We start from the raw sequence: 27,295 nt of genomic DNA, 5'->3' as shown, positions 1-27,295 counted from the left end.
CAACTTTTTATACGGTTTGTAACAGGAAGTAAGGTCATATTTTTTGAGGATATTATTTAGAAAAATTTCTTAGAAAAAGAGGAAAACAACACCCTCACCTTCCTAGACACTTTAATCACCCGCCAGCTTGATGGATCTTTGGTTTTCTCTGTTTACAGAAAACCCACCCATACTGGCAGATACATTCACCAGCAATCCCCCCCCCTCCCCTCATAACAATATGGGGTTATAAAAACACTATATAACAGGGCAAAATTAATCTGCTCAGATGACAAGGCCCTGACTACTGAACTAAACCACATCCTCAACACTTTCTTAGCCAATGGCTATAACCCCCAAAAAATCCAAAAAATACTAAAACCAGTAAACCACAACCCCCCTCCCCCCCTCCACAACAAAGATTACACCAAGTCTATCACCATCCCCTACATCCAGGGTACCTCTGAGAAAATAAACAATATCCTCAAAAAATATGACCTTACTTCCTGTTACAAACCATATAAAAAGTTGGCATCCCTTATCCGCTCTACCAAAGACCAACCACTTCCCCTAGACCTACCTGGTGTATACCAGGTCCCTTGCAGCTGCAAATTGTCCTACTTTGGCCAAACAGGCAGAACAACAAATATCAGGATTTCAGAACACAAAGACTACATCCGGTTTCACCAGTACAGCCGCTCTGGGCTGGCAGACCATGCCTTAGATACCCACCATACAATTCGTTGGAAGAAAACAAAAATAATTCATTGCAGCAAGTTTAAATACGAAAGATTATTCAAAGAATCTTCAGCAGCTCTAAAAAACGTTCCTAACCTCAACAAATTTGGGTGCATGAAACTACCCCAAATTTGGGAGACTTACATTATGAGAACTTCAGCCCAACTGCCAAGACTACCAAATTAGCCTGCAAGAGGGCACCATTAGGACTTTAGGAACAATATTGCTTTCTTGCTTTCTTCCTCATTTGCTTTGTGTTAGTGCCTGCATGCACATACCATATCTTTATGTTCCTGAAGATGGCAATGTGACTTTGCCGAAATATAGAAGTTATTCATTAAAGTTACCTTTAATTAATATACTTTATATGCATTGTTAATTCCGTAAACTAATTACTAGTTACGCATTTATTCGTTTACTAACAAGCGAGAGCGGTGAGCGCTCCAATTCTGATCTGCACACCGCTTTGAATAATAGGCTATATCTTCGGGAATTTTTCGAATTTCTTGATAAAAAGTTAGGAACAGATTTTTAAAAGTACATACTTTCAGAAAATAATATTAAAAAATCGATTTTTTTGATCCTCTAAATAGTACTGCCTCCTTAAAAATATCAAAAACTTACAAATTAGCAAAAAGAAAATGCCATAGAGGAAAAACCTGACATGATAGAGAAAAATGGGTTTGATATTTGAAATCAGCACACCCAAATTAGTAAAAAACAAGTCTCATATAAAAGTCAGCAAAAATTGTGTTGGACAGTGTTATCTATATGGATCACATTATGAAGGAAAGTGGTATTAAACATGATATCAGAATTGGAGATGTCAGCTCTTTGGTTTATGCGGACGATGTTATACTTCTAAATAAATCTGCTACAAGTTTGCAAGTTTCCCTGACTAAATTGAATAACTGTTGTAATAGATATGGTATGAAGGTCAGCATTAAAAAGAGAAAGACAATGAAAATAGGTAGAATTATTGAAAATGTCAACTGTGTTATGAATGGGGAACCTGTGGAACAAGTAAATCATTTCAGCAACTTAGGCACGATTTTTAGTGAAGATGGTAAATTAAATATGGAAATAGACAATAGAATCAACAAAGCTGGTATGGTAGGCAGTCAATTGAATAAATTCATATGGAATAAGAGAGAAATTAGTCGGAACACTAAATTAGCTGTATACAAGACAGTGTTCAAACCAGTTTTAACTTATGGATCTGAGAGCTGGGTCAGAAGTAAAACACTTGACCAAAGACTAGAGACCGCAGATATGAGAGTCCTGAGAAAGATCAGAGGCATGAACAGATGGCATCAATGGCAATATCATATTAAAAAGGAGGATATTAGGAAAGAACTTGACATTGTCAGCATCCAGGAATGCATTAGCAGAGCTAATCTCGGGTGGTATGGTCACTTAAACAGAATGGGCGAGGAAAGATTAGCAAAACAAGTGTTCCCTGCCAGGTTGGCAGGAAAACAACCCAGAGGAAGACCAAGATATAGGTGGATTGATACGGAACAAAGTGCCTTAGACGATACAAATATAAGATATGATAATGTTGGAGTCTTGACAAGTAACAGACTGGTTTGGAGGAAAATTGTAGATAGGTAGTTAGTAATGATATAAATTTTTCATGTAGTACTATCATATCCTGTACACCCCTTGAAGGTACATGTCAGGAATTTAATGATGATGATGACAAAACTCAAGTACAGATCTTTGTCATACTCCCATGATTTCTCAACTATTTGTCATGAAGTGAAAATATGATCCTGACAACCTCTATTCGAGCTGATGTCTGGAGTAATTACTTTGAAAGACTTAAATGAAACAAGCAGTGAGAACTGTAGTAGAAAATTTTCAAAAGAAATGCAAGCATAAGTATATATATCCATACTTGAGGTAGAAAAAGACATCAAAAACTTTAAATGTGGAAAGGTAGCTGAAGTAGATGTTATTCAACTAGAAATTCTCAAATATGGAGTGATGCAGTGGCTACATTGCATAATTCAGAGAGCCTGGTCAGAAGATGGAATTCCAGATGATTAGAGTAGAGCTCAAATAGTTCCCGTCTATAAAAAAATACAAAGGTGCATGTGATACAGAGGAATTTCTCTCCTGGAACAACAGCAAGTGTAAGATTAATGCAAGTATACTTGAAAAGAAGTTGAGAAAAAGTATAGAAGAGAAACTGAAAGAACAACAAGTTGGATTCAACTCAAATAGAGGTTGTCAGGATCATATTTTCATTTCATGACAAATAGTTGAGAAATCATGGGAGTATGACAAAGATCTGTACTTGAGTTTTGTAGATCTGGAAAAGGCATACAACAATGTCTTCAAGGAAAAGCTTTTCAAAACACTATAGTTATATGGGGTAAATGGAAAATTATACAGAGCAACTCAGTCTATATTTAAGTTGTAACTCAGCAGTTAGAATTGAAGGAAATATAGAAAGATGGTTTGATGTGAAATAAGGTGTAAGACAAGTTTAGAATTGGATATTAGAATTGGAGTTAAGCTTAGCTCTTTGCTTTATGCAGAAGTTGTTATACTCCTAAACACATCCAGTGCAAGTCCTCAGGATTTTCTAACTAAGTTGAGTAACAGCTGTAACAAATTTGGCATGAAAATTGGGAATAAAAAGAATAAAACTATCAAAAGGGGCAGGAACATAGAAATCTTCAGCTGAATTTTGAATGGAGCACCAAAAGACCAATAAAATATTTCAGCTATTTAGGCACAGGAAATAGACACCAGAATAAGCAAAGCTGGTATGGTGAGTAGCCAGCTGATTAAATGTATATGGAATAAGAAAGAGAAATCAGCCAAAACACCAAACTAGCAGTATACAAAGAGTGTTCAAAACCAGTTTTAAGTTATGGATCAGAGAATTGGGCTAGAAATAAAGCACTTGATCAAAGACTAGAGATCACAGATATGAGGGTTTTGAGAAACATTAGGGGAGTGAACAGATGGCATCAGTGGCAGAATCATATTAGAAATGAAGATATTAAAAGGAACTTGACGTTGTTACACATTCTTGAATGTGTAAGGAAAGGTTTGCAAAACAGGTGTTTGATTCCAAGATGGCAGGAAAGAGACCCAGAAGAAGACCAAGGTCTAGGTGCACTGATTCAGTAAGAAGAGCCTTAGAAGAGTGGAATGTTAGATAAGACAATATTGAAGAGCGGACAAGAAATAGACTAGTTTGGCAAAAAAATTGTTGATAGGTGATTAATAATAATGTAAACTTAATCATGTAGTGCTGTCATAGAAATCAGAACACCTCATGAGGATACATATCAGGAAATTGATAAATTTTCCAGTTTTTTACCCAAACTAAGGAAAAACAAGTTTCTCTCATTTTATTTGGTGTATGTTGGGTGAGAGTGTAACTTCTCTTATATCAGTCATACTGACTGCTTTCTGGAAAAGACAATTAGCAAACATCACAATTCCATCCAATATAGCGAATCTTACAGATGTGGTTTAGTCCATCATGGTGACAATGCTAAATATAGAATTCTTTGGAAGAACACCAAGCTCATTCATAGAAGCAGTATTAAGCACGAATGTTTGTTAAAGGCGAATTCTGAACACCTCTTGATATATATATATACGAGGCTGGTCTGAAAAGTTCTCGGCCTCGACCATGGACGGCAACACTATTGGCAAGATTTTTTTTTTTTTTTTTTTTTCAAAGTTTGTACATCTGTCATAAGCATCCATATGAAATTGCAAGTGATTCTATCAAGTAGTTTGTTTTATACAGCTGTCTGAAGCTAAAGTGTTGTCTGTATTCCTTGAAATGGATAAAATTGAGCATGGTGCAGTTATAAAATTCTTTGTAAAAGAAGGTTTATCTGCAAAAGAAATTCATTCGAAGTTCATAAAAGTTTATGGGCACTCTTCTCCTTCGTTTTCGACAATTAAGAAATGGGCTTTTGAGTTTAAAAGTGGCCATAGCAGCCTTGAAGATGATCCATGAGAAGGATGTCCAAAAAATGTAACAACACCAGAAATCATTGATCAAGTGCATGATATGGTATTGGATGACCGGCGAGTCAAAGTAGGTAAAATTGCTGAGACTATAAGCACTTCAAAAGAACATGTAGGATATATTTTGGAATTTAGAAGAATTACAAATAAAAAAGCTCTGCACAAGATGGGTGCCACGCTTGCTCACAGCAGATCAAAAACACACTTGCAAGAAAATCTCTGAACAGTGCTTGGAGTGCTTTAACAAGAATAAAACTGATTTTGTGCGTTGATTTATTACTATGGATGAGACTTGGATTCACCATAGCACACCAGAATCCAAACAGCAGTCAAAATAGTGGACAGAAGCCAGTTGTTCAGCACCAAAGAAGACAAAGTCGGTTCCATCAGCAGGAAAGGTCATGGCGTTGGTGTTTTGGGATGCTAAAGGCATTTTGTTTATTAATTATATCTTGAAAAGGGTAAAACAATAACCTGGGAATATTATTCCAATCTTTTAACCAGACTAAACAAAAAAATTTGTGAGAAAAGACCCAGTTTGCAGAAGAAAAAAAAAAGTGTTTTGGCAATGGGAAAATTAAGGGATCTGCATTATGAATTGTTGGAACATCCACCCTATTCCTCAGATTTGGCTCCCTCTGACTTATATCTCTTCCCAAAACTAAAACTCTTCCTTGCTGGTCAGTGTTTTTCTTCAAATCAAGAGGTGATTGCAGCTGTAGAGGGGTATTTTACAGATCTTACTGAGAACCACTACAGGGAGGGGGATAATGGCACTGGAGCATCGCTGGAATAAATGTATTAGTCTTAAGGGCGATTATGTTGAAAAATAAAAATAATTTTGAAATTATAAATTCATTTTTTCATTGTTAGGCCAAGAACTTTTCAGACCACCCTCGTATATCAGGAAAGTGATGATGATCATGATAGAAAATGATTTCTAGCATTCAATAATGTGCGAGCATATCTAATCTAAGGTGGTATGGCTCACAAACAGAATATGAGAGTAAAGGTGTTTGATGCCATGAAAAAGACCCAGACAAATACGTAGTTAGTTTGATGAATACATATAGTTAGAAGTACCTTAGGAGACAAATACAAGATATGACAATACCAGAGTCCTAAGAGATGAAATAATTTGGAAGAAAAATGTTGATAAGATCACGGTAATAATATAAACTTTTAACGTAATACTATCACAATATCCTGTACCTCACCTAAGATAAATATCAAGAATATGATTACATAATTATTCAACTAGTTGTCACATCAAAATCTTTCGATATAATCTATGCTAACATAACAATCTCAGTGTTTTCCCCTCCCCACCATAATTGATCACTTCTCAGCACTAACACTGAAGTGTGAGTGAGTGAGAGAGAGAGAGAGAGAGAATACCTGATTAAGTTCAAGAACCTTGCCTTGTCTCTGATCTTCTTTCAACTTGGCAATCTGTTCTAGTTTCTGTTAATGAAATCAACTGAATTTATATCTAAAATTTATTATTATTATTATTTTTTTATTATTTATATACTGAAAATAAGAATATTAATTTAGTATATTTTTAGAAGAAAATGTTTTGGTTTGCTTGGCATTCTTTTACTATTAGATACTTTGTGAACATTTTATTCTAATATATAAATAAAATTTATTCACATTTAATTCTGTAAAATCTGATTTTTTTTTTTAAAGTGAAGAATCTAAAAGATCTCTGAAATTAAGAAAAAAAAAAGTTTTAGCAAGGGAAAAAACCCTGTGTGGTTTCTATTATATTGCTGCTAACAGGCTTTGTGAGCAGCAATTTCCACTATTTTGAAAAAAGTAGTGCAAAATCTTGAATCTATCTAGACTTAATACCTTCCTTCATAATGAACTTGAGGGCTATTCAGATGTAAAGAAATCTGGCCTAAATTAAGCATGAAAGTTATCTTTCTAGGCGCATTTCACAAAATGTGAAAGTACCGTTCATTTGTTTTGTCTAGTTTTTGCTTCAAATCAATTGCTTGCAAAACAAACATGATGTGTAAACATTTGTCTTTCTTCTTCTTCCTGTTTTATCCTTATGTGTAGACTCACATTATAACATGAAGGCTTTCGAAAACCTGGATTATCATTTCAGTCTCTTCAATTCCAAATGTTTGTACTGACTGTATCACAGAAGTAATTTTTATCCTTTATCTAAGATTCTGTTTTAGATGTGTGTGTGTGTTGAGGCTATACTAAAGAACTAGGTATACAGCAACTAACTTATCAAAATCTCCATTACCTATCATGCCATATGTCAGTAATGTTTTTTTGTTCTCTTGCTAAAGCCATTGGTCATAACTTTTGTCTGACTGTGCTTTCATCTCTTCTACACACTTCAAAGATTCCATTTCATTGTTACCTACAGAAAAAGCCCAAGCTGTGGCTTCTTACTTTTTCTCTTGGTCTCGAAAAACTGACATTGATATTTTTCTGATAAAACATCAAAGGAGTCATTAAAAAGCAAAACTAAATTCCAAAAAGTCACCTGGTCCTGATGGCATTTTTCTGATTATACTGAAGGTTTGTGCTCCATAGTTGAATCCTGTTCTTTGTTGCCTTCTTATTCTTTCCTATTCCAATGGTATATCTTGCAGCCTGGAAATTAGTTCAGATTTAAATCATTTCCTCAGAGGGCAATCTTTACCATCTAATTACTGTCCAATTTCAATAACTGCAACTCTTTTAATGTAATGAAGAAAATCATTAATATTCAACTTCTATTATCACCTTGATAGAAAAGCTACCTCTATACGAAAGAATTTGATGCTACCTTGAAGCCTCTCGACTAATAAACAACTGTCATAACAGTTACAATACTGGTGATCAAGGGGGGGGGGCTAATCTTCTTGCTTATGTTATTCACCTTATCTTGAATGGTTACACTTTGTATCTTTAAGGCAATGAGTTTGACATAAATGGCTATTACGTTTCCATCAATATGGTCTTTATTCTGATGTCTGCAACTAGGTTTCCAGCTTTGTCAAGGATGCACATTCCATGTAATGGTGAATGGATCTATCCTCAAACTTTGAAACTAAATGGTGTGTTCCATAATGCTCTGTTCTTTCATCTTTTCCTTCTTCATATCGATGACTTTTCTAGCTGACTGCAAATCCAATATAGTTTTGTTGACAGTACACAGCATTCCTATCTCATCTGACAAGCCCTACACCAAAATTGTTCACCCACTCGAAATGAAATACTTCAGAGCTCCTTAAAAATGCTTGTTTTAGTACAGAAGAGACCAGTTTTGCATTTTCTGCAATTATTTTCATGGATACTGTTCATCAAAACTGGTAATGATAATTTCCTCATCCTCTTCTAAATCTGTTAACAGATGTGCAACAGTTATTCAGCATTCTTCACAAAACCTCAAATTTGCAAAACATAACTTCCACTTCTAATGCTCTCCTTTGGAAGAGTCCTCCTTCTTATGTATTTCTTAAAGAATTTAATCTTGTGGCCTTCAAAAATGAGCCTCCGTAGCTCCCCTTCAGTCAGAATGACCTGGGTTCGATTCGCGTCCATGACGTGAGGAACTTTTATCTGGTCTCTTTCAACTAAATGTGAGTTAGTCGGTCTCATATGGAGGTAGAGGGTTTCTTCTGCTGGAAACTCGGAATTTTCGTCCCTCATAACAGGAAAACCGGCCCAGTAGAACACATGCAATTTACAGAACAAGAATACTTCGAGGCATAGAGGTAACTGCCTTATCCTCGTATCATGGTTAAGAAATCCAAGGCTACTTGGAAAGCTATGGATGCTTAAGTGTCTGTTAAAGCCAGTGATGGATGGATGGCCTTCAAAAATCCAATTCAATTCACATTTCTACTCCACAGACAGTTAATAATTTACTATATACTGAACAACTTCTTGTAGATGGAATTCCCATTAAAACAATGTAAGTTTATATTTTAGATCGCCCATTTGACTTAGTTGTTAATATAAAAAAATAAAAGAAATGAATATTAATTTAAAATAATTAGTGTAAAGAATAAACACTATGAAGTCACAAATGATAATTTCTTTATATTTGCATAAATTCTAGAGGTACAACATACATAGAACAAACAATTACATTTCTGTTAGTTTTATAATAATGTAATACATAAAATTCTTGGCATTTCTGTATAAATGTAATAATAAAACAGTTTTAGAAATAACTTTGAATATTTTCTATAATCCATTAAGAAAAATTCCAAATTCATAAAACACAAGTACAAAAAAATGATTTGTGATGTGATCCTGCATTTATTACTATTATGCATTATTATACTCCTCCAGGGAGTCCAAGAATTCATTGAGGGAGGACCATTTTATTCAAACTTAAATAGCTACCATACCACTCTTGGAAGCATTCACAACATTCAATGGTAGCTATTCCACACACCATTAGCTGGTTTCCAAGATGACCCCCACATTCTGTCTGTACCAGCCATACGCTGCAAAATATCACGTATACTTTAAGTACCCATTACTAACTTGTATTTTCTATCATATGTCCTCTCACCTGTCTATTCCTCAAATTTTGAATGTTAGGACAGTTATTATGGTAAACTATCTCTGGATCTTTTCAAATATCACCTACATCTTCAGCCCAAGTGAACATATATCTCTGCACAGCAGTCCAGATATGATCCGATTAGTCTTGTAAATGATTTGATCACCTATGTAGTGTACTTCTAAACTTTTATTCACTGTAGATTATAACTCCCAAGTGTAACTTCAATGGCTACTTGCAGAACATTTCTTAATTGGTAATTAGTTACGGAATTAACAACGTAAATGAAGTATATTAATTAAAGGTAACTTTAATGAATCACTTCTATATTTCGGCAACGTCACATTGCCATCTTCAGGAACATAAAGATATGGTATGTGCACTCAGGAACTAACACAAAGCAAATGAGGAAGAAAGCAAAAAACTAATATTGTTCCTAAAGTCCTAATGGCCCTCTTGCGGGCTAATTTGGTAGTCTTGGCAGTTGGGCTGAAGTTCTCATAATGAAAGTCTCCCAAATTTGGGGCAGTTTCATGCACCCAAATTTGTTGAGGTTAGGACTGTTTTTTAGAGCTGCTGAAGATTCTTTGAATAATCTTTCGTATTTAAACTTGCTGCGATGAATTATTTTTGTTTTCTTCCAACGAATTTTATGGTGGGTATCTAAGGCATGGTCTGCCAGACCAGAGTGGCTGTACTGGTGAAAATGGATGTAGTCTTGGTGTTCTGAAATCTTGCTGTTCTGATTACAGAACACCAAGACTACATCCGTTTTCACCAGTACAGCCACTCTGGGCTGGCAGACCATGCCTTAGATACCCACCATAAAATTCGTTGGAAGAAAACAAAAATAATTCATCGCAGCAAGTTTAAATACGAAAGATTATTCAAAGAATCTTCAGCAGCTCTAAAAAACAGTCCTAACCTCAACAAATTTGGGTGCATGAAACTGCCCCAAATTTGGGAGACTTTCATTATGAGAACTTCAGCCCAACTGCCAAGACTACCAAATTAGCCTGCAAGAGGGCACCATTAGGACTTTAGGAACAATATTAGTTTCTTGCTTTCTTCCTCATTTGCTTTGTGTTGGTTCCTGAGTGCACATACCATATCTTTATGTTCCTGAAGATGGCAATGTGACGTTGCCGAAATATAGAAGTGATTCATTAAAGTTACCTTTAATTAATATACTTCATTTACGTTGTTAATTCCGTAAACTAATTACCAGTTATGTCTAACCAACGTATAAGCCTTGCTACTAGAATCATTTCTTAATGTAAGCTGTCTTCAATGACCTTTGCACATAAGCATAACTTTACATTTATAAACATTACACTCACACTCAATAACATGATATTCTTCCATAATTATTCTTCCTTTTATCTGAAACGTAGTGATAAAATTCGCTTGGATTCATGTTTGGCTTTCCTTTCAATGGTTATCACTCTCCTGGTCTGCTCTTTATACTGCTCTCAATTACTGTCATCACTCTTTTCATATCAGATCCACAACTTTCTTTGTTTATGCAGCTCTTGCTTTAAAAGTATGAGTCATCTGTTTAACTCCAGTGCAGTTTATTGTCCTAATTCTTTGGATACAGTCACATACTGCTTGCTTCAAACATGCACTTATTACTTCCCATGCTGATTCCTCTACCATGCAGTTTCTCATGCCAAGGTACTACTGCATTAAGCTGACCTCTCGATTATTATAATCACCTGCCTTTTAATTCTATATATGCTTCTTCTTAGTACGAGCTCTCATTTATATTCGTCACTTCCTGATTCAAGACTACATGATCACTCTCACCAAATGGAGGTATAACTGTCAACTTATTTACAGACAGATTCTCAGTTGCTACTACTAGATCCAATGCTCTTGTACCATGAGTCCCTTCTATTACATGTTGCCTGAAGTAGTCATCCTAAGTAATTCTACAAATTATTTTTCTCTAGACTCAGATGCTTTCTTCTTCTCCATCCCTCCAGTATATATCCCCATAGATGAAATTGCCCATAATGACAGTTCTCTTTGTATCCATTATTTTAGCAGTTCAGTCCTCTTCAGCTGATCATGGTCTGTAGTACTCAATTGTATATCTCGGCATGTTAATTTCTATCTCACAACCAAACAGCCTTGAGCCAAATACCTGTTCTATTCCTAATGCTTCTGGTATTAGTGTATATTTTTCTCATTTTCTATGTCATTACATTCACAATTTCTACCACTTTATTTAATGCAGGCATACATGCTTTCATGCAACCACCATGAGATATCTAGTTTCCCTAATTCACATTCACTCCTTCACCAAATAATTTCTTCAAGCAATGAGACCAAACCATTCCTTCTACACTCAATGATTCATTTGTAATCACGTCTCCTAAAGTTCACTTTGTCACATCATGACAATGAACTCACAATTTTTACCCTTTTCTCCCTCCCCTGCTTAAAAAAAAGATTCTTTGATATCTTTCCTACTTTTAATTATTTCAAAATCATTTGTTCTGAGCAACACATTTTCATTCAATCATTCTATCTTCATATATATTGCTTCAGTCATGTCAAAAATCTCATGTTTTCAGTGACTGCTTGTCCAGTATGGCTCTAATCATGTAATCACCATACATTGAAATATATCCTTTTATTTGTTTCTGCTTTATGGTCTGCTTTTATTTCTTAGTGTGCTTTATTTTCTCTGGTACCATCCTAACTGTTTGCAAAGAGCTTTTCAAATCTCTCCAGTTCTCATGAAGTACTCAAAGCCTCAAAATTTCAGTATCATGCCACAGTCAAATGTGCAACAATGCAAAATTATTAGCTGACTTTATGCAGGTTAAGTCGACATTTACATGCATGAAAATTAAAACCAAAACAAACCAGATCCAAAATGTAAACATTTCATCAAAATTTCCAAATAAGAAAGATTATATTATACATGCATATCAACTGATAAAATAATGCTAAATAGACACTACATATTGCTAAAAATGCACCTAAAAATGATAACTAATGGAACTTTCAAGTTAAGTATAAAGCTGATTTATTTTCTATTTTTTTTTATGAAAGAAATTGTCACCTTTGATATATTTTTCATCCTTTTAATTTTTTCAGGATCTCCTATTTCCATTTCTAATTGTGGCATAGTTACTTGTGGCACAGTCACTTTTTCATCTATTTCTTTAGTTTCATTTTGTTGCTAGTAAGATAAATATGAATTTAAATACCAGATCTTCATATTCTATTTCTGATACAATACAAACAGCACAAGATTCAACATAAAGTAATGACACCCTTCTATAAATATTTGTAAACAAAATATTACTTTAACTGAAGTGATCAATTTAAATATTTCCTTTCCTAAGCTATTGTAACAATAAAATAATATTTTTTAAGCTTTCAGAATAACTGCAGAAATCATTTTCTGTTAAGGGAACATTGTTACCTTTATTTATAGTTAAATTATTGTAACTTAGCTTAAATGAACAAAATTATGACTATCAAATCTTTGGCTGCAGAGTTAACTTGACAAAGTTAGTTACTTTCTTTCTTTTCTTTTTTAAGAAGTATTTGAAACTTATTGTTAGAAGAGCTAATCTCAGGTGGTATGGTCACTTAAACAGAATGGGAGAGGAAAGAGTAGCAAAACAAGTGTTCTCTGCCAGGTTGGCAGGAAAAAGACTCCCAGAGGAAGACCAAGATATAGGTGAATTGATATGGTAAAAATTGCCTTAGAAGATAGAAATGTAAGATCTGATAATGTTGGAGTCTTGACAGGTAACAGATTGATAATTGGAGGAAAATTGTAGATAGGAAGATAGTGGTGATGTAAGTTTTTCATGTAGTACTATCATATCCTGTACACCCCTTGAGGATACATGTCAGGAATTTGATGATGATGATTGAAACTTATTTTTCTATCTGAAAGTTAGCACTTATTATTTCAGAGTGACACATCGAAGAACTAAATTAAACTGAAGTAATCTAAAATACTTAGTTGCCAATTATCACTCATGGTTATAATTAAATTTTATTTAATCATTAAGAACATATATTTTGGTGAAATAGTAGCATAATGATTAATATTAAATACTCATATATACTAAGGTAACTATTCATGAAGATACTTCATACGCAAAGATTTGTATGCATACATTTTAATAATTTATATAGTTTAATTTAATAGTATAATTTATTTAATTATATTTAATAGTATTTAATTATATTAATAATATTTAATAGTTTAATAATTAAATAAAATATTATTCTTAAGTACAATTTCTTTCCATTAAAAAAACAACAACAACCTGAATGACCAAGTTAAACAATTATTAAGAGCAGCCACTGAACCACAATAGAAAATGCTAAAGATAGAAGAATTCTTCTAAAGGAATTCTAATTCCATGATAATGTATCTCCAGCATACTGGAGATGGAATAAATTATTTATTCTAATATACTTCTAACAAACTGCATATGTTTTGTCAAGATCATGTGTATGCAAATGTCAAAGCCACCACAGGCATCTCTAAATTACACCACCACCACCACCTTATTATGAAAGAGAAAGACCAGATGATTCATGATGCTGGTTGACAAATATAGATATCAGACAAGACTGAAGATATGTTAATTGAAAAGAGATTTTGGGGAAGGAGGAGGAATAGATAGAGAATGTAGCACCTGACATCTTATGGGAAGAAGCTGGGCCTTATATCCTAGCTTAATCTATTATTACAGCCCTTCCCCTATCTCTCCATATCTCTTCCCAACTCTCCCTCCACCCCAGTTATCTTGCTGTCCGGTGATTGATTTTATCAGTAAGTGTCCCCAAACCACTCAGTAATTTGGCAATAATATATAAATGGATATTAATATCCTTTTTATAACTGAACCAACCCAGGGTTCTTGCCTAATCTCTGATGATAACCAAAATACTGAAACAGTTGTCAGGCTGTCTGTGTGCCAAGCTAGTGAAAGCTAATAGCACTAATAAAAGGCAAATATGTGGTCTCCTGGGCAGAGTTAATGTCTTTAGTGAAAACCAAGGCTATTCTAATGCCATAGGTGATATTCTCAATCTCTCTGGTCAACTGCAATATGGCTATAAGATATAAATGGATATTTCAAATCGCTTTTCGTAATGACTAATATTCCTTTCTACATTATGTCATCATCACAATCATGCGTATCAAGGATTTAGGCCCAGTGATAAATTCTGAATGAGAAGAATTGTACAATTATAGTATCTCTTTCAGAGTTTAACATGATCTACCATTCCTAAAGCAAATTCTTGTTAATCAGAACTAAATAGTAAAATTTTGTCTAATATTGTACTCCACTTAATTGTAAAATAAATTGTAAGATATAAGTAACAACTTTGAATTGTAAGCAGTACTGTTCACAAAAAGGATTATGCTGTAAACTATGCACGGGACCTTGGAACTTAATCCCCTTATTTAGAGTGCCTGCCTAGGGCAAGACACGAGATTCTGAGTATGATTAATGCACGCAAAAAAATATATCATCTGCTAGAGTATATTTGGCGCTGCTCGTCATGCAATGTGGCAAGGATGATAGTCGGCAGTGAATTTGGCGCTAGTTGTCAAAAGAGACATGCGCTGTTCAAGAAAAGAGAAGAACCAATAGCAGAAGAAAGCACGAGATACAAAATGGAAAAGCAAACACTCTCTATTGTCTCCCAGCTCGGAGCTTTTGCTCTTGTGTTCCTGTGTTCCAGTATGTAGACGCCGAAACTCACGGAGACCTAAGGTAGTAAACCTATGGAATGATGTCGTGTAGTCAGAAAGTATGCACTCCTGTGATAGCCAAGGCAGATAACCTCAGGGCCATGTTGTATGTTACTGACAAAGACGCAACATCCACGTATGGTATGCGGTACAGTCTCCCAATATAAGGGTCTATGGAACAGGAAAGAGGAACCACCATTCCAGATATCGAGCTGAGAAGGAAAGTATGACTTCAGTCTCAGTAAGAAATTCTTTGTCTTTGCATTTTGGATTCATAAAGACGGGACGTGTGTAGTCTTAATAAGTGTTCATGTCGAACGAATGCGAGAGTTTAATATTTTGTTCCAAGGAAACGTGGCTTAGTAATTTCTTTGTTCCTCGAGAACGGATTGTGATATCTTAATAAGTTCCTTGAGAACGTGTGTTTAGTTAATGTAAGCTCATAGAAATGTGTGTATTGAGATAATGTAAGTTCCTTGAGAATGTGTAGGAAGTTTGATAAGATTTATTTAGAGTAACGAAATTTAGAGAAAAGGACTTCAGGAATTTTATAGGGAAGGAGCTGAGATTAATTTGTATGATCGAGTTGAAAAATATTTTGTATGTATATGAGTTTATATTTGATCTCAGTTGATAAAATTGTATGTTCTACTGATGTGAGCTAAGTGTAATCCTGAGATATTCTGCTAGGTAGCCAGATAAGCTAATGAAGTTTGAGTTGTGTTGTTCTAGAAGAAAGAAAGAGTTTAACCTTGATATTTAAATGCGAGTTAAGATCTTAAAGTGTGTGTAATTTCTATGTTTTTTTGTATAATAAATGTTTTGTGTTAATTTGAAGTATGTGCTTGCCTGACTTAATTTCATCTTTACCACTCATAAAATTTCGGATCTAAGCGGGAACCCAATTTATTAATATAGGACCACGACTGTAATGTGCTTAAGGATAGAAATAAATATATAGTAAGTCTTTAAAGTAATAGTGATATTGTGTTCTCTGATCATTGATTCCTGGATATTACGCTTTCGATTATCTAGACGCGGGGTGGCGCAGTACAAATAAATTTTCTCTGTGTCGAAATAGGAGAATCAATTATCAGAAGAATAGAAGGGTTGATTAATCCATAAGAATACTACCTCCTTTTATTCGCACCAGAAATATAATATCACTATAATAACAATTGAGTGTATAGAAAAGAGAATATATATATATGAAAGGAAGGAAAATAGAATATAAAATAAAATATTATCCCCCCCCCCCCCCCCTCTGGATATAACACCAGCATGGCCTGTTATGGCCTTAGAAGTCATCGTTGAATCGTTTAAGAGGACGTCCTGGTTTTCGTTTTCCTAATGGCTTTTACTTTAAGGCATGTTTTGGTAATATTTCTGTTTTCATTCTTTGAACGTGCTTCATCCATTTATGTTTATATATTTTTATTTTTTCTATTACTGATTCTTGGTTTAATTCTTTCATAATTTCTTTGTTTCTTTTGTGATCAAACAGAGTATACTTTGCAGTTTTTCTCATAAACTTCATTTCAGCTATTATTAATCTTTGTTTGTCTTTTTGTTTTATTGTCCAGATTTTGCTTCCATACATTAAGACTGGTAGGGCTAATGTATTGTATACGTTTAGTCTGGTTTATTTTTGAACTAGGTTTGGTTTAAATATAGAGTTAATTACACCTATTATTTTTAAATATTTTGCAATTTTTATGTTTATATCTTTTTCATTTTCATATGTGATCATACATCCTAGGTAGTTAAATGAATTCACCTGTTCTAAGATCTTGACCTTTAAAGGTCATAGTTTTTGATTTTTCTGTTGATATTATCATACCATAATCTTTGGCTATTTCATTTAGATCTAAAATAGCTTTCTGTAAGTTATCTTCAGAATTTGTAATTAGTATTTGGTCGTCAGCAAAAAGGAGAGTGTTTAAGTTCACAGTAGGAGAAAGTTTAATACCTTGATGGAAATTTTTATTCCATTTTATTATTATTTCATTTAAGTAAATATTAAAAAGAGTTGCTGAGAGGGGACATCCATGTCGGACCCCTTGGTTTATCTCTCTCGTATATGCTAGCTCGTGATTTAATCTTATTTGTATTTGATTATTTTCATATATACTTATGATAGCTTTTAGGATATTATTTGGTATTTGTCTTTCTTTTAATATGTTAAATAATATGCTTCTTTTATTGACTTTGAAAAAGCATTTGACAAAGCTTTTTCAAAGTCAATAAGTGCAATGTGTTCCTAAATTGTATTCTCTTCTTTTCTCTATTATTGATTTTAGGCAAAAGGCTGGGTCTATACATGACCGTCCTTTTCTAAATCCATTCTGTACTTCTAAAATAAAGTTTTCGGAATATTTCATTAGTTTGCTATTTAAGATTCTGCTATATATTTTGTTTTTGTAACAGGAATTTAGTATACTGTAGTTTTTAGGGTCATCTCTATTACCTTTTTTAAAGATAGGTATCACAATTGCTTTTTTCCATTCTATTGGGGGGGGGGGGGTACCAGCTAAATAAATTTTATTTAAAAATAATAAGAGTCTTTCTTTGAATCTACATTATGTATAAAGTCTAAAAATGGAACTTGGCAGAAGAAATAAAACTTATGGCCCTCTATTAAACATTCAGTTCGTTTTTAGTTGATGGACAACCAGATAAGTTAGCAACCCATTTACCAAGTCCATCCAATAACTTATCTATTTAGGTCAAATGGGTGGATCAGTTAAAGTACTTCAGAACACTAGAGACATATCCAAATTATCAAAGCTCACAAATCTGGTCTAGTTCAGCATAGAACAGACAACACAAGCAGTGGGATCCAATGGGATAATACCAAACTTTTGCATAACTATAAATCTGAATGTTAATTCACAGAATATGCCGAAGATTTACCACAATAGCCTAACTTAAATCATAATCACTGCCTTTCGACATCAAAAGATGGAGAAATTGTTATTCTTAAATGTATTAAATAATCCATTTATATATACAAAGTTTTTTTTTGTTTATTATTTTATTAACACACACGGTATTTTATCCTAGCTACTATGTTGTGACTGCATATTTAGAAGGAAGAACTATTGTAATGCACATGTTTCTCTATTCTGTTGTATTCAAATTTCTAGCTTTTTTCTTTGACTCACAATGATGTTCTTTATGATTCATAAAATAAAATATGTTGGATAAGATGGTATTTACATTTGAGAGAATTCTGCATGAAAGGTTACGGTATAGCATGGAACACTATATAAAGTGGGGGTGGAAAATAAACTGATGTCATTGATAAGAAAATGGTTGACCTACAACCCACATGTATCAGAAAGCAATGTATGGAGAGCAAGAGTTCAATAATCAAGCGCAACCAATATACCATAGCTTACAAAACCTATAGTACAGTGCCGTTGTAAAATATCGCAAGAAATAAGTTTTGTTTAAAGAATTTTTGCTAAATATTTTACAATAAATTTTGTCTGTAATAATAAAATAAAAGAATGTACTTAGTTAGTTGTAATAATATAAAATTGTAAAAGTATAAATGCTGTTAAAGTGCACCTGCACTCTAGAATTGTTATTAAGAGCTTAAAAAGAAATAAGCCGGATTAGCGCCTAATGCCACGAGAATCGTAAGGTTCAGCGGCCAGCGATGACGTAGGTTCATTCATTGCTTGTGGCTAATCCTGGAATGTTCCGAATTTAGAACAAAAGGACAATACAGCACATGGTTCAAGGCTTTCCGACCTGTAGCTGATTTTCTCTTGGACCTTGGCTCTTCATCTACGAGGGCTCCTTCCGGAGTAGAAGGATGATCGTTCCCATCACCCGCTCACTCTAGGGTGCCGACAGCCACGGCAAATATATAAAAAAACAAATTTCAAAATATGTGCGCATGTCGAAAGAAAATTATCGAGGATTGACCTGATGAAAGTATCTACGTGTATCACTAAAGAAATCTGACTATCCTCTCGAGATTTGCTAACAAGTAAGCGTTCATTTTGTAGTATGTAATACGATTGTAACTAGAATTGTAATAGAAAGAAAGAGGTTATTTGTAAAATGGCAGTTACATGTGAACATTTTAATAAGGGAAGAAGTCGTTTTGTTAAGGTTGTCTAATTCATAAGATGCTTGAAGTAATGTCTGAAATAGTCTTATATAAGTAGTGAATGTATTGGAAGAAAATTTAGTGTAATATCCTTCCTAGAATAATTGTGCATGCTTATGAGTTAAATTGTGCCATAGAAGATACTTTTATGTCAAGCAAGATTGAGTCATTCTGCTAGTGAAAGCATTACAGTTTATGTTGTTCAGATAGCGAATTAATTTGTGATTTAAAGTGCATTTTGTTTAAGTTAATATTTAATCAATTTTTTCTATGCTCTATATTATATCTTTGGCTTGAAAATAAACATGTTTTGTTTTTATAACTACCTGGTTCTCATTCCTAAGCCAATGCACTATCCCGAAAATTATTAGCGAACCTGATGGAGTAAATTATAACAGCGAACCACGACTTGCATTTTTGAAAATTGTATAGACGTGTTACATTAAATTTTGTCTTCTTCTCGCCCTGACTTTAAAACAAAATTATACCAATTAAGTGGTGCAGTCGTTAAGATAAATAAATTTCTTAATTGACATTGTGTGATTGCTCAGGGACTATCACGTTAGATAGATCTTCAAAACTTAGTCTAACTAGCAACAGAATAAAAGGAGGGCAAGAAGTAATAATAAGTAAGGAAATAGACAGGTAGATAAAGGAATAGATAAAACAAAGAAGAAGAACGTAGAATATTACAATGGTGCAGCCGTTGGCAGGATAAAATCCACATAATAAAATTCAAGTGAAGTGGATTGGGATAGTTCTGGCTTAAGGAACAGGTAAAGTTTAGCAAGTTGAAAATTTTTTGCAATTTGAAATTGAATTTATATAAATTGTGATACAACTGATTGTAAAGTAACCAGCACTGACATAAGAATGGATGACAAGGAATTTTTTAGGACTGTAAATCCTCACTTTGTTATTCCATCGAGGACGAAAATGATGACATTCATTCCTATTTTGGTTTTGTAGAGGAATTAAGAAAAATTGGGAGGTGGATGGACTTCCAGTTACTGATTCTCCTAAGAAACAAACTGGTTGATAAAGCAAAGATCTTTTTAAATGCTTCCCCTATTCTGAAAGATTCGTTAGAGTATTCAAAGTTTAAGGATACTTTAATATCTCAGTATTCCAAAGTGAGGAATGTAAGCTCCAATCTTTGGAAGTTACAGAAATGCGGACAAGGAAACAAAGAAAGTGTTACAGACTTCTATAATAAATTACTAACTCTTGCAAGTAGTCTGAGTGTTTCTGAGGAGGATAAGCCACATTTAGATTGGGCAGTCTTCTATCTATTTCGATTGGGATTAAGGGAAGAACTAAAAGAAACAGCACATAAAAAGAAAATAAAGAACTTGGAAGAGTGTTACCTTGCAGTCAGAGACAGAGAAGAAAGGCTTGGTGATATACATTCCGCCTCTATCCCCAAACAAGTAAACTCAATTAAACAAGTAGGTCATTCCACCTGTAACTCAAAAAAGGTTCTTGATATGCTGAAAGAAAAACCCCCAAGAGAAGTGGAAGGAAAGGACATAAACCTAGAGAACATGGCTCATGTTAAGGTTGTAAGCGAAGAGAAATTGACCACCAAACCGAAGTTAACTGATCCCTTTGACATGGAGTCAGTAAGATTGTTAAATAAGCAAGAAATATAGAGGTTACATCAACCGGTAATGGAGCGATTAGACGGCATTATCAAAGAATTAGGTGAGCTCAAAATGATGGCCCCCAAAATTTAATCCATGTCAGGAAAGGGGGGAAAGTGAAGAGAAAGGCAGAAGAAAGCCACCTAAATGTTACAACTGTAACAAGTAGGACATTTTCTGCTTTATGAAGAGAAATTCATCCCCTACAGGAATGAGATATGAATCAAATGTCATGTTTAATAACAAAAGTTCTCAAGACTATCAGAGAAGACAAAAGAATTACATCAGAAAGGGACCTGATAGTTCTCTGACAGTTATTCAAGGCTTGGTAAGAGGGATACCTTGTGATATCCTACTGGATCCCACGTCTCAGCTATAAAAACAGGTCATTCTTCAAGAGAGTAAGTACCCGTATCACAAATAACGTGATAGAGCTGAGAAAGCCAATCAAGCTAACAGGTATCTCAAAATCTGAAGTATGTACTCAGAGAAAGATAAAAGTAGTCATTAAGCTACCTGACTTTAATTTGAACGTTTCCCAAGAATTGTTAATTCTTCTTATGTCCTCTTGTCCGAGCATTCAAATTATTTTGGGATTGAATTTTCTGCAGAAGTGCAACTTCTCCTGTGATTTCCAAAGAGGGAATATTTCCCTAAGGGAATTATATGTGCACAAAAGAGCAGCAGCAATCCTAGGTCTCAGGTAAAAAAGGTTGACAAGAGAACCAAGCCAGTAAATAAAGGCAGAAAGATGAAGAGACAAACAAACAAAGAAAGATAAAGACAAGTGTTGATCTGACTCAAATGACTCTTTCGATAATCCTGTAGAAAACGGAAGTCCCGAAAAGGGAATGGTTATTGAAACATATACGATTTCCAGTGTTGCACTAGCTGACCCTGTTAAGAGGGAAGACAGTAACATAGATAAGCTAACCAGTACTGAGACTTTAGGAAAAGTCTTATATAAACCTCCTCATCGTCAAACCTGGGGTAAGCCCCATATTATAGAGGCTCAGAAAGGAGATCCTGAGTTGAGGAATATATATGAAAAAATTAAGAGAGGTGACCATATTGCCAGGAACCGAGTATTCCTCAAAACACTTTACCTAGACAAAGACGGACTTCTCTTGTCAAGGAGGAGAGTCTTGGGAAAATTTGCAGAAAGGGTTCTTGTTCCAAGAGGTATGATTCCATGGATAATTTACCAGTTCCATGATTCAAATGGACATAAGGAATTTGATAAAACATGGCACCAATTAGTGAAAACTACACATGGAAAGAAATGAAAAATGATATCGGCAATTATGTGAAAAATTGTCGTATGTGTCAACAAAGGTTTCAAAATTGAAAGTGTAAGAAACTAGTCATTCATCTCCAGAGAACGGGGGAAGCAAAGAACAAAAAAATTAAACCTTTGAGTTTAATTTTTTTAGAGAAAAGGGTGGCCTTTGTAAAATATCGCGAGAAATAAGTTTTGTTTAAAGAATTTTCACTAAATATTTTACAATAAATTTTGTCTGTAATAATATAAAATCGTAAAAGTATAAATGCTTTTAAAGTGCACCTGCACTCTATTGTTATTAAGAACTTAAAAAGAAATAAGCTGGATTAGCACCAAATGCCACGAGAATCATAAGGTCATGCGACCAGGGATGAAGTAGGTTCATTCATTGCTTGTGGCTAATCCGGGAATGTTACGAATTTAGAACAAAGGACTGAAGAATAGAATAAATGGGCAATACAGCACATGGTTCAAGGCTTTTTGACCTGTAGCTGATTTTCTCTTGGATCTCGGCTCTTCACCAACGAGGGCTTCTTCTGGAGTAGAAAATTGATTGTTCTTCCTGCCGCCTGCTCGCTCTATGCTGCGGATAGCCGCGGCAGAACTCCAGTGCGCATGTCAAAAGAAAATGATCGAAGATTGACCTGATGAAAGTATCTATGTGTATCACTCAAGAAATCTGACTTTCTTCCTGAGATTTGCTAACAAGTAAGCCTTCATTTTGTAATACGATTGTAACTACGTAATAGAAAGAAAGAGGTTATTTGTTAAATGGCAGTTATATGTGAATATTTTAATAAGGGAAGAAGTTGATTTGTTAAGGTTGTCTAATTCATAGGATGCTTGAAGTAATGTCTGAAATAGTCTTATATAAGTAGTGAATGTATTGGAAGAAAATTTAGTGTAATATCCTTCCTAGAATAATTGTGCATGCTTATGAGTTAAATTGTGCCATAGAAGATACTTTTATGTCAAGCAAGATTGAGTCATTCTGCTAGTGAAAGCATTGCAGTTTATGTTGTTCAGATAGCAAATTAATTTGTGATTTAAAGTGCATTTTGTTTAAGTTAATATTTAATCAATTTTTTCTATGCTCTATATTATATCTTTGGCTTGAAAATAAACATGTTTTGTTTTTATAACTACCTAGTTCTCATTTCTAAGCCAATGCACTATCCCGAAAATTATTAGCGAACCTGATGGAGTAAATTATAACAGCGAACCACGACTTGCATTTTTGAAAATTGTATAGACGTGTTACATTAAATTTTGTCTTCTTCTCGCCCTGACTTTCAAACAAAATTATACCAATTAAGTGGTGCAGTCGTTAAGATAAATAAATTTCTTAATTGATATTGTGTGATTGCTCAGGGACTGTCACGTTAGATAGATCTTCAAAACGTAGTCTAACTAGCAGCAGAATAAAAGGAGGGCAAGAAGTAATAATAAGTAAAGAAATAGACAGGTAGATAAAGGAATAGATAAAACAATGAAGAAAAATGTAGAATATTACACCGTGTAGGTAAGAAGAAAGCAGAAATTAGAAATTTGTGATATATTTTTTGAATAGTTGAAAGTTGTAATTTGAGGAAAGACAGAATAAGGGAGGCTGTGTTATGTCGGAAGACTTAACATTGTAATCACTCTTATAGAAAAAATAATGATTTAACAGAAATAAAGAAACTCGTAAAAAAAAAAGTAATTTAGTCTTATATAATTTTATTTAGTATTGTGAAATTTCGTTGTACTAATTAATGTAATTGCTTAGTCTGAGTTTATATGTGAACAACTAACTATTTGCTGGACAAAAGTGAAACAAGAAAATAAGTTAAATGTGAAACGGCCAACTTCAGTATATCTGTTAAGTAGCACGGTGACCTCCCCCCCTTTCCACCGTAAAGTTACGAGAGTTTCAAGAAGATTCCACAAGTGGCGTTAAGTGCAGCGAGATGTAAGGAACGTATGATGACAGAGAAAAACGCCGTGTGGTTTAAAAGCAGAGGGAACACTATGAACCAGGCTTTTTAAATGCTTTCCAGCTGCTGATTCCTGTGCCATGGAAGTCCGACTGGTATGGAGGTTCCACGTCGGTTTCCTTTGTTAGTGGAAGATACGAGCGAATGACAGAGTGAAACTACCAGTCAGAAACAAAGCCCAGCAGATCCTAATGGTGGAAAACGAGTGAATAATTCCATTCGAAGTATAACGGGAAATCTAGTAGAAGTCCTATGGAAGTGAAGTACGACCATTCAAGGAAATAGCCTGATGTAAGATCTGAAGTGGCCTAAGTAGAAAATGCTGCAAACTGGGAAGGTGAACTTTATGTCTACTACTTAGAGAATTAAACGAGAAGATTTGAATTGTGTGCTGAGAGACATTCCTTGAACTGTAGCTGATTATTTAGAAAGGGAATATGTTAATGACTCGTAAATGTGTTTGAAGGAAATTTAATTTAGTTTGTTCAGGTTTAGGAAAGAGATAAATGTGTTAATTGAATAGGACTGTTAAGGGGAATTCGTAATTGGAATTTTATGTGTAATTATGAGAGAGATAAGACTAAGTGACTAAACCTTATGAATTTGTGTTCTGAGATATAATTATGAACAGTGTTTAAATTAACTATGTGTACGTGAGTTAAGTAATATATGTAGGGTTTTAATTGAATGACTGACTAAGCTTTTCTAAATGTATTGTACGATTTATCAGTGTAATTAAAAGGTTTTGTTATGAATTTTGTCTCGTCTTTATCTAGAACTACTGCACTTGCTTAAAGTAAGATGAACCACACAAAGGGTGGGAAACAGTTTAATTTAAGGTCACGATTGTGAGTTATAAAATTTTAGCTGAGAAGAGTGAATGCTGACTAGTTTCTATCTCCTTGGTCATAAATTTCAATATATCCTAGGATTCAGAGTGGCGCAGCTCATACAAATAAATATTCTCTGAGTTTGAAGAGGGAGATAGAACCAGAGCTGAGACAAAGAAATTGGCATCTGCCATTTGCAGTTCTTTGTCTCACAAGACCTCAGTTTCACTCTTATCAGAGATACGGCCAGAAGAGTATTTAGAGATAAGAAGAAAGGTATTTCAAGGAAAGTAGACACGACAGCTGTTCACAAAAGGCAAACCTCTTGGTATAATATTTGGTTTTATAACATAATCTATGTCGGGAAGTCGCCACTAGAGGGATTCGTAGTGTGTAGTGTTCGTGAAAGCATCTGATAACAGAAGCGTTATTTTCAGTTATCGTTGATAAATTTACTTTAATATTGCGTAGTTTTGTTTGCCTTGCGTATCTTAGTGCATCTGATTGTGTGTTTTTTGGTGTTTATAATTTATAATTTGATAAAATACATTACTAGTAAGTATGGCTTCAGTACGAAGGAAAATGACGGCCAGTAATGATGGTTCGCCATCTTCTTTTAAGAACGGTAATGTAAAGGAGATGATTCAGTGTACTATCTGCGAAATGTACGTTTTGCGGTCAGAGTGTGGTTAGATGATACTAAAGGAGTGAATGTGTGTAGAAAATGTAGGGAGAATGAGGAATTGAAGTGTATTTCGGATCGTGAGTGTGATATTTTTGTCAAACTTCAGAATGAAGAAAATAGGGATGTGACAAGAAACAGCGAGGTTGTACCAGAGAATTGTGAGAGTGTGAATGTAGAAAGTGTGAATGATAGTATTAATAGTTTTACAGAGAATAAAAAAGATGAGAGAGATGCAATGAGTGAGATCACATTGTTGAATGGTGCGATACAAAGGGCAAAACAGCAGCTAGAGCGTATGAGCAAAAGTCGACTGAATGAACCAGCCAATAATATAAAATATGACAGGAAAAATAGGCGTATGAGTGTGAACATGAAAAAAATGAAGGATAGAGTGCTGTATGGAGACTCGTTAGTACAAGATGTGTTAGTAGAGGATTTGACAAAATCGTACCAACCTGGTGCGACCATAAAGGATGTAACTGAGTTTATTAGAGAGCAAAAGGAAATGGTGAAAGAAATGATTGTTGTGGCAGGTACGAATGATTTGAAAGGAGATAAAATGGAAATGATAGAAGACCTGAATGAATTGTTTGAGGTAGCAAAAGAAAAGAGTGAGAGAGTTAGAATGATTAGTCTTTTGCCATGGTATGACAGTGAAATGTTTAAAAGGAGGGCCAAAATTGCGAATGACTTCATGCGTGGGTTATGTATGACGAGTGGTGTGGAATTTGTGGATGTGTGGAGTGAGTTCAATGGGCGAAAGGATCTATATAAGATAGATGGCTTGCATTTGAATGATTACGGTATAAGGAGTCTTGAGAAAGTGTTGCTGAATGTAGTGGATATACAAATTCAGGGAAACTAGATTTATTAAGGGGGGTGGGTAGATATACAGTCCTTAGGGAGGCAGTTGAATGTATGAATGAATATAATATAATATGCCTGAGCGAATAAGGACAACAAATCAGAGTGGGATAGTTAATATAAGGCATCAAGGTATGGTTGGGGTTAATGGGGGGTCTTAAATTCATGTACAGTAATGCTAGGAGTATTAGGAACAAGAAGGAAGAGTTTCTGGCCATGGTTAGCACTTCCAGACCACAGGTTATTGGTATTAGTGAATCATGGCAGACTGTAGATGATATTGCTAGTGGGATTGAATGTGATGGGTATAGTGTGTTCAGGAATGACAGGGAGAATAAAAAGGAGGGAGGAGTATTGCTGATGATAGCTGATGAGCTATAGCCAAGGAGAATAGAAGTTGAATTGCAGGATAGAGAAAAGAGCACATTTGAGGCCATTTGGTGTGAGATTGTGGCTAGCAGAACTAAATATACAATTGGGTGCTGCTATAGACCAGGTGATGGAAAAGATGGTGGTGACAGTATGTACAAGCAAATAGAAGAAATGAGTGGAAGGAGGGTAATTATTATGGGAGATTTCAACTAAGGTAACATTGATTGTAAGCAGGAGAGGACACACGGGAGGAAGGAATTGGATTTTATGCAGTTATTAAGGGATAACTATTTGCGACAGCATGTAATGGAAAATACTAGGGGTCAGAGAGTGCTTGACCTAGTAATTACATCTAAGGATTTGGCTGTAACAAATATGACCACATTACCACCAATTGGTGATAGTGATCATAGGGTCTTGACTTGGGAGGTGACTAAAGGTGTGGAATTTTCAATTAAGACAGGGTACATGTGGAATTATTGGGCTGGAAAGTATGACAAGCTTAGGAGTTTGATTGGTTCAGT

The 27,295-nt window shown here is 34.5% G+C and overlaps 1 protein-coding gene across 1 annotated transcript in view; it reads right to left on the bottom strand.

Moving 5' to 3' along the window:
* Positions 1–27,295, bottom strand: part of eIF2A (eukaryotic translation initiation factor 2A) — a 270,564-nt gene that overhangs the window by 5,730 nt on the left and 237,539 nt on the right. Inside the window, exons 16-17 of the mRNA XM_090402822.1 lie at positions 12,327–12,446; positions 6,121–6,186 (exon numbers count right to left, since the gene is read on the bottom strand). Coding sequence (XP_090258948.1) covers positions 6,121–6,186; positions 12,327–12,446 — 186 coding nt within the window. The remainder of the gene's footprint in view (positions 1–6,120; positions 6,187–12,326; positions 12,447–27,295) is intronic.

This window comes from Typopeltis vanoorti, chromosome 13 (assembly GCF_054136105.1).
Source record: "Typopeltis vanoorti isolate ZY-2024b chromosome 13, IOZ_Tvanoo_1.0, whole genome shotgun sequence".
NCBI classification, from domain to species: Eukaryota; Metazoa; Arthropoda; class Arachnida; order Uropygi; family Thelyphonidae; genus Typopeltis; species Typopeltis vanoorti.
Note: the sequence above shows the minus strand (reverse complement) of the source record. Positions and strands in the feature narration are given on the sequence as shown.